The following is an 8,570-nucleotide window of genomic DNA, read 5'->3' on the forward strand; positions in this document are numbered from 1 at the left end:
ATAGGATAAGATGTATGTAAACTTTATTTCTATTTTTGTGAAAGCTGTTTTCAATTGATCCTTGGCTCAAAAGAAGTGTAATCAAAGCGGGATTGAAAAGGTAAATAAAAACAGCAAAATAGCAAGATGAGCAAAGTAAATGGAGCACCATGTAGTAGTAAAAATTGAAGGAAAACAAAAAAAGCACTACACAAATACTAACTATTACTACGAAAGAGAAGATGGGAAGAGGAGACTTACCCCTGCCTCTCCCACGTAAAGCACCATAACAGTAGGCCATCTACTACTCTGCTACCCTAATACTCGACTTTCTTACCTTCCTATTTAAGGTCATGTCCTTGGTGAGCCGGAGATATATCTTGTCTTGTCTGACCACCTCTCCTTTACTCTTCCATATTTTTATAATATTCTACTCTTAAATATTTGAATTACTTTTAATTAAATTCCCTCACTCATCTTTGCCTTGACAACAGAATATGTCCATTTGGTCATACATTCAATTTCAACTCGAAATAGTAGTTGCAAATCAATTTGATCCATTATCTCAACTTCAAACACAGAACACTTCAATTCCTTTTCCAAACAACATTCACGTTCAAACACAATTCTTCAAACATTCTTAACAAGGATTTCTAATATCTAGTAGAATCAGACCAACCACAGACAACTATACTCCACTAAGATTAAATTGACTGCTCCCTTTGAAATTTATACGATGAGCAATTCTTTGACTTGCTGCTCTTCCATGGTATGGCCTTCTTGAAACCCTCGTATATGTTTGCCTGTAATTTTGTCAATAACAATGAAGTTAAACTAGAAAAAAGAAAATTTAACATAAACAAGACCCTACTTACCCAATTAAAACACAAGTCCTCTCAATTATGTTAATTTGGATTAAAGCTACCGATTCCAATAGAATTCATAGTCTAAACTATAGCTGAGCCATAGTTTAATGCACATCTTAACTGCTCCAAGATGTCCGTTTATTTGCACCAACATTTAGACGATTACACATTAATCGGTCCAATTATATTAATGACTATATAAATCTTCACTGACCTGACCTGACCTGAATGTGACACACGCTCCCAAAATATCATAAATCAACAAGTCCATATGCTTCCTTTATGGATAGAAAATTTATCACACCCTATATGTGAGGGCACTACCTAAATTTCCAACCTGTTCATGCTTTTAATTGCCTAAGATAGTTGTGGAATGTTTATCATATATTCAAATCATATCCATAAGTGAAGTAGATTAGCTTTTATCACTATAGTTATCTTCTTCAATACAACTACCCCTATTACTATATTGTCTAGTTATCTTCTTCAATACAACTACCCCTATTACTATATTGTCTTGTCCCATGTGCTGAATTTATGAAACTAGTGGAATTTGTTGAATGTTTGATCAGTTAGGTCATTGATAGTTCATTGTCTCACATTATGTAGTAATGTTAGACAGGACACAGATAAATTTATGAAAGAAATGAAGATCCTAACTTACGACTTATGGCCTGAACAAACTTTAGATGTTTGTGCAATTATATATAAATTATCTATGTAAGGATAAAATGAAAATTCTAAAGTTGAGTTGTTTCTAGCTATAGTAGATAATAGTATTAACTTTTAATAATAAATGTAAAATGAAAGAGTGACACATAATTTGAGCAGGAAGTAACAAACAAATTTATGGATCAAACTACCCGTCAAAACTTCAGTCAAAATAGTGTAACCTAGCATATGACATTTGAAGACTAAACTAAGAGTATGCACTACATTAAAAGTTTATAGCAAGAACTTATTTTAGAAGTGATTCTTGTGTTAAGATGGTTTGAATTTTAGCACACTTTTCAATCTAGGTGGAGTATATATATTTTGAGCAAATTAATATTGATTCGACTACATGGGTTGAGTGAGACCATGTCCTATTCCAAGCTAGTTGTACACACCACTTTCTTTTAATAACAATAGCGTCCCGCCCTCCATCTCGATTATTTCATCGAGCTCTTGGTACTTTTACTTTTACAATGTGTTTGATAGAGTCAGAATTTTTGTTTAGGGATTTAAAATCAGAAGAAAAATTCATCGAAGGAGATTTAAAATCTACAATACATACATAAAAATTATTTTAATCATATATTAATAATATAATTTTTCATCAAAGGAAGTTCACCCAAACCTTCTTTACTAGGCTAGCTCCGGCTCGCCCGATAACTTTACCCATAAAGAGTTTAGGTCTAGATGATTTAAAATATCTATCTTTTTTTTTTAATCTCTATAAGCCTTGGTCTCAAAAAATTCAACTCATCATTTCACTAAAAGATAGGTCACCCTTGGCGTTAATTATACACCCTGTTTCTAATGGTTAGTATGTTACTCTCCCCGTTTCAAAATAATTGAATTGTGGGGTATGACACACTCCTTAATAAAAATATTTTAGAATATAAATTGTAGGTTACTTTCCACTATTATTCTTTTAATTGTTCTTAAATTACTCTCCTAAAAAATATAAAGTACTTAAAAACCTCATTAGATGAAAGGATAAAATTAGAAGAAATTTTTAATATGATTCTTGAATAATGAATACACAACAACAACAACAAACCCAGTGTATTCCCACCTAGTGGGGTCTGGGGGGTAAGATGTACGCAGTCCATACCTCTACCTCTAAAGAAGTAGAAAGGCTGTTTCCGATAGACCCCCGGCTCAAGGCACGAGATACCACACAAACACATAGTAAAGCACAGAAGCAGATTACATAACATAAATACGGCACCCATAAGTAATATAAAATAGAGGAAAGCAGAGGAAAGCACACAGATTCGTAATAAAACATGGAACACGAAATCATAACAGGAATAAAACCCCCACCAAGTAATTCCTTACACTAGCGACCCAAACTGGCCCTATTCCTCTGCCCTAATTCGCGTCCTCCAGACCTTCCTATCTAAGGTCATGTCCTCGGTGAGCTGTAACTGCTCCATGTCCCGCCTAATCACCTCACCCCAGTACTTCTTCGGCCTATCCCTACCCCGCCTAAAACCATCCAACGCCAGCCTCTCACACCTACGGACCAGGGCATCCATGCCCCTCCTCTTCACGTGTCCGAACCATCTCAATCGGGCTTTCCGCATCTTGCACTCCACTGAAGTCACACCAACCTTCTCCCGGATAGTCTCATTCCGAGCTCTATCCCCTCTAGTCAGCCCACACATCCAGCGCAACATCCGCATTTCTGCCACCTTCATTTTTTGGATGTGGGAGTTCTTAACTGGCCAACACTCCGCTCCATACAACAAGGCCGAACGGACTACCACCCTGTAGAATTTGCCTTTAAGCTTGGGCAGCACCTTCTTATCACACAGCATCCCCGACGCGAGCTTCCACTTCATCCATCCCGCCCCGATACGGTGCGAGACATCCTCGTTAATCTCACCGTTACTCTGGATCACGGACCCAAGATACTTGAAATTATCCCTCTTACATACCTCCTGTGCTTCCAGCTTCACTACTACCTCATTCTCCCGCCTCACGTCATTAAACTTGCATTCCACATACTCTGTCTTGCTTCTGCTCACCCTGAACCCTTTAGACTCAAGAGTTTGCCTCCACACCTCTAATTTGTCATTCACAACCCCTCGAGTCTCATCTATCAAAACTACATCGTCTGCAAAAATCATACACCACGGCACCTCCCCTTGAATACGTCGCGTCAACACATCCATCACCAACGCAAACAAAAAGGGACTAAGAGTAGATCCCTGATGCAATCCTGTCAGGACAATGAAATGCTCTGAGTCTCCTCCCGCCGTTCTCACCTGGGTTTTCGCCCCATCATACATATCCTTAATTGCTCTGATATATGCCAGCGGTACTCCACTCACCTCCAAGCATCTCCAAAGCACCTCCCTGGGGACTTTGTCGTAAGCCTTCTCCAGGTCGATAAACACCATGTGCAGATCTTTCTTCCTTTCCCTATAGTATTCCACCAACCTCCGTACCAGGTGGATTGCCTCCGTCGTCGAGCATCCGGGCATAAATCCAAACTGATTTTCCGAAATAGACACTATCCGTCTCAGCCTCACCTCGACCACTCTCTCCCAGATCTTCATAGAGTGACTCAATAACTTAATCCCTCTATAGTTATTGCAACTCTGAATGTCCCCCTTATTCTTATAGAGAGGGATCATGGTACTCCACCTCCAAGCCTCGGGCATCTTTACCGTCCTGAAGATTTCATTAAACAATCCAGTCAACCACCTTACACCAGCCTCTCCAACGAACTTCCAAAACTCCATCGGTATCTCATCCGGCCCCGTCGCCCTACCCCTTCGCATTCTGCGAACAACCTGTCTAACCTCTTCTACCTTAAAACATCTACAATAGCTAAAATCCCGACACTCCTCTGAGTGCTCCAGTTCCCCCAACACAATAGCTCTATCCCCTTCGTCATTCAAGAGCCTATGAAAGTACGACTGCCATCTATTCTTAATGTGGCCGTCCTCCACCAACACTCTATCGTCCTCCCCCTTAATGCACCTCACCTGATTGAGGTCACGACCCTTCCTCTCCCTAGCCTTAGCGAGTCTAAACAGCTTTTTCTCCCCTCCTTTCCCCTGTAACCCTGCATACAAGCTCTCAAAAGCGGCCGTCTTAGCTGCCGTGACTGCTGACTTAGCCTCCTTCCTCGCTAGCTTGTACTCTTTCCTGTTTACCCGATTCTCCTCTTCGTCCTTACTCTCCACCAACTTAGCATACGCCCCTTTCTTGGTCCCCACTTTCTTCTCCACCTCTTCATTCCACCACCAATCCTCCCGATGGTGCCCGGCCCGGCCCCTAGAAACACCCAACACCTCACTTGCATTCTCCCTGATGCACACTTCCGCCCTGTCCCACATACTATCCACGTCCCCCCTACACTCCCACACCCCCATTCCCGCCAACCTCTCCCCTATCTCCCATGCATTCACTGGCGTCAGGCCGCCCCACTTAATTCTAGGTCTACACTCCTTACTCCTCCTCTTTCTATTCTTCTTTATACCCAAATCCATAACCAAGAGCCTATGCTGGGTCGAAAGATTCTCACTCGGGATGACTTTACAGTCCTTACACAACGCCCTATCCCCTTTCCTAAGAAACAAAAAGTCAATCTGGGTCCTGGCTATCGCGCTTCGAAAGGTGATCAGGTGCTCGTCCTTCTTCGGGAAGCCCGAGTTCACCACCAGCCCAAAGGACCTCGCAAACTCCAATAAGGTAGCCCCCTCTTCATTTCTCTCCCCAAAACCAAAACCACCATGCACATCACCAAAGCCTCCCGATAACGCCCCGATGTGCCCGTTGAAATCCCCTGTTACAACAATCTTCTCCGAACTAGGCACGCCTCTCACCACCTCCTCCAAAGCCTCCCAAAACCGCATCTTCTCCTCCCCTCCGATCCCACTTGCGGCGCATAAGCACTACACATGTTCAGGGTAAACTCCCGAAAGACCAACTTAATAGTCATCAACCTATCGTTGATCCTTTTCACCTCTACTACCTGACCTCTAAGCTCTTCATCTACTAAGATGCCAACTCCATTCCTATGCCTCTCGCTCCCAGAGTACCACAGCTTGTAACCATCCATATCCCTAGCCTTAGACCCTACCCACTTGGTCTCTTGAACACACGCAATGTTGATCCTCCTCTTCCTAGATTCTTGAATAATGAATAATTTATTTATTTTAAACATTGAAAATAATTTAATAATTTATTTATTTTAAAATGGAGGGAGTAATATGATGCAAGTCTAATCCATTTTTCACTTAATTGAGTCTAAGTTTAATGTACTACTAATAAAAAATATAGACACGAGTCGGTTATTTATACGGTAATTGCAGTAAGCCTATTTTATAATTAATTGGAAATCTTATAAATATATAGGGTAATTTACTTGCTCATAAGTTAAACTAGGCTAATTTAAGAAAATACATACAGCGTCTACACACACATATATATATAAAAGTTAAACTAGGCTAATTTAAGAAAATACATAGTCTCTCTCTATATATCCTATTCCGAATGTGACAAACATTCTAAAAAAAAGGCACCACAAAATGTTATAGATAGGTCTTTCTGAATGTGATAGCTGAGAATTGTGATTCTTCGTTCCATCAATTTTGTCAGTTTCTTTATTCCTTAGCAAATTTCATAGTCAATTAAATTGCATTACATAAATTAAGTTCGAATAGGGATTATCATTTAATAATAATAACAATATATTTATTATTATAATTTCACAAACTGAGGTCTAAAAAGAATAAAGTACTGCAGACCTCATCTCTTCAAAGAGAAAAATTATTTTTGATAAATCCTCAGCTTAAGAAAAAATAATTCAAATCAATTCAAAAAAATAGTAACATGATAATTGCTATAACAAAAAAAATAATCGTGGAAATATAAAAAGATAACAGGTAGTAGGAGAAATCAAAGGGGAAGCAATGGAGCCTCCAAAACTTACCCATATCATGTATGACTTTGTAGCCGAGAGATTAGATGAACTTCCAGTTCTTCTAAAACTTGCCATTCTTGTACTGCAACTTCCTCCTCCATCACATTTTCCTGCAGACTCCGCAGAGGACAAAAACACAGAACTACTATCACTACCACTCTTACATTTAACATTCCATTTCCACCAATTTCCCTTCTTCACAAACTTCTCTAGCTCTGGTGTTTTGCTAACATCTTTCAAGAACCTAAAAGAAGAAGAAGAAAAATTAGGCTTTAAAGTACTCATATTATTATTATTATAATAAGGTCCATCAAGAACAGCGGTAGGTGATGGTATGTTTATAGAGTAAAGTCTTGGCGGTGGCTCTAAAGATTTTGGTTTGAAATTTGAGTTAATTGGGAGATTAACAATATTTGGTTTTCCAGGTTCTTTTTCCCATTGAAAAGGAACAGAAGCTAATGTGTGATGATGAACAGGTGAACTACACATTTTTTCTTTACGTTCATGAGGTGAAAATAGAGGTAGTTTGGGTATAATTGGCTCTACTAACTCTTCTGCTCCCATAGCTTGTGTTTGTGGTGGAGAAAGAGAGAATGTTTTGACAAGGAGTAGAATAGAACAGACAATACAAGGATTTTTGGTTGGTGGTTAAGGAGAAGGTTTACGTCTATTTTGGGCATTTTATGCTCCCTCCAGGCTCCGTCCGTCTTGTCCGTCCTGTATTACTTGGTCACATTCCTCGTTTAAAAATCATAAATAAAAAAAAATATTTTTTTTTTACTAATTTATTCTTTAACTCTTTTTAATGCACTTTATATTTATGTCTTATTCATCAATGTCAAAACTAACAATGGAGCAATTTTTATAACTTTATCCTTCAAAAGAACTAATTAAGAGTAAAAAAGAAAAAATTAATTATATTTTAATTTTATTAATTAAAAGTAATTTGAAATATATATATATATATAATATGAACAAGCAATAAGAGATAGATCATAGAAGGAGTACTCCCTTCATCTCAAAACAGGTGTGCCTTAATTTATTTCACATTCGTTAAAGGATAAAGAATGTAAGATATCGCATATTAATCTATTTTTATTTATTAAATATTTTTGAAGTTAAATACTTTTGAAATTATTTATTATAAAAAATATATACAGAATTTTTATCTTGAATTTTAAAGTCCACGCTTAATTTAAAACGAACAAGTGTGAGAGAAAGGGAGAAAGGGTACTGAGGAAAAGACAAAGGACTTATTAGAATCATTACATGGCCATGCTTGTGTTTGACTTGTGAATTATGATATGATGATAAGGATAAGTTTCCTACTGTTAGGTCCAATCAACTTTTGATGTGGAAGAAATCGAACAACATAAGTAAATATGGCTAAGATAATTAGAGTTTGACTAAATTAAAGTTTATAAACTAGTTAAATAATTTATAAATACTTCTTGATTTATTAAAGTGATTGTTGATAAAAATAAGGCCCCGTTTGATTATTTTAAAATTTAAATTACATATCTAAATAAATTTTAATTTTATATTAAATAATTTCATATCGCATATTTAAAAGGCCCTAAGTTTGTGTTAAATAAGGATTTTTGTCTGGTGGTTAAAGGAGAAAAATTGTCTTTGATATTTTATATTTTCCTCGTTCTAAAATAAGTACTGTTTTAGTAATTAATTTAATATAAAAATATAATAATTATTTTAGAAAGAAGAAAATATAATTAAATATATAAATATAATTATTTTTATAATAATTATTATTTTAAATAATAAGTAATTAATTAAATATAAAAATGTAACTAAAATAATAATAATTTTATTTTAAATTTATAAAACGTGTTTTATTCTGAAACGGAGGGAGTACAAGAGAAAAGAGAACGAAATGACAGAAGACTCAGAATTATTACGTGGGCATGCATGTGTTTGACCTTGGAATTATGATAGCGAAAAGTCATTGTTTACACCTCAAACTATACACGAAAAATTTAGGTCACTTCTAAACATCATAGTAACATATTATACACCTAAACAATAAAAACGTGATACTATTACCTCCCCGCGACACCCAT

At 37.0% G+C, this 8,570-nt stretch overlaps 1 protein-coding gene across 1 annotated transcript; it reads right to left on the minus strand.

Moving 5' to 3' along the window:
* Positions 1 to 516: 516 nt before the first annotated feature.
* LOC107872519 (uncharacterized protein At4g00950) lies at positions 517 to 7,215 on the minus strand. Its single transcript, XM_016719186.2, has 2 exons — positions 6,502 to 7,215; positions 517 to 782 (listed from the first exon to the last, which is right to left on the minus strand). Exons 1-2 carry the CDS (start codon positions 7,054 to 7,056, stop codon positions 684 to 686), a joined length of 654 nt encoding a protein of 217 aa, XP_016574672.2. The 5' UTR covers positions 7,057 to 7,215; the 3' UTR covers positions 517 to 683.
* Positions 7,216 to 8,570: the final 1,355 nt, after the last annotated feature.

The sequence above is a fragment of the Capsicum annuum genome, chromosome 5, assembly GCF_002878395.1.
Source record: "Capsicum annuum cultivar UCD-10X-F1 chromosome 5, UCD10Xv1.1, whole genome shotgun sequence".
NCBI classification, from domain to species: domain Eukaryota; kingdom Viridiplantae; phylum Streptophyta; class Magnoliopsida; order Solanales; family Solanaceae; genus Capsicum; species Capsicum annuum.

Coding starts and splice junctions, on each gene's coding strand:
- LOC107872519 (XM_016719186.2), bottom strand. CDS start 7,056: ATGGGAGCAGAAGAGTTAGTAGAGCCAATTATACCCAAACTACCTCTA. Junction 783..6,501: donor CAAAGTCATACATGATATGG/GTAAGTTTTGGA, acceptor ACAAAATTACAG/GCAAACATATACGAGGGTTT.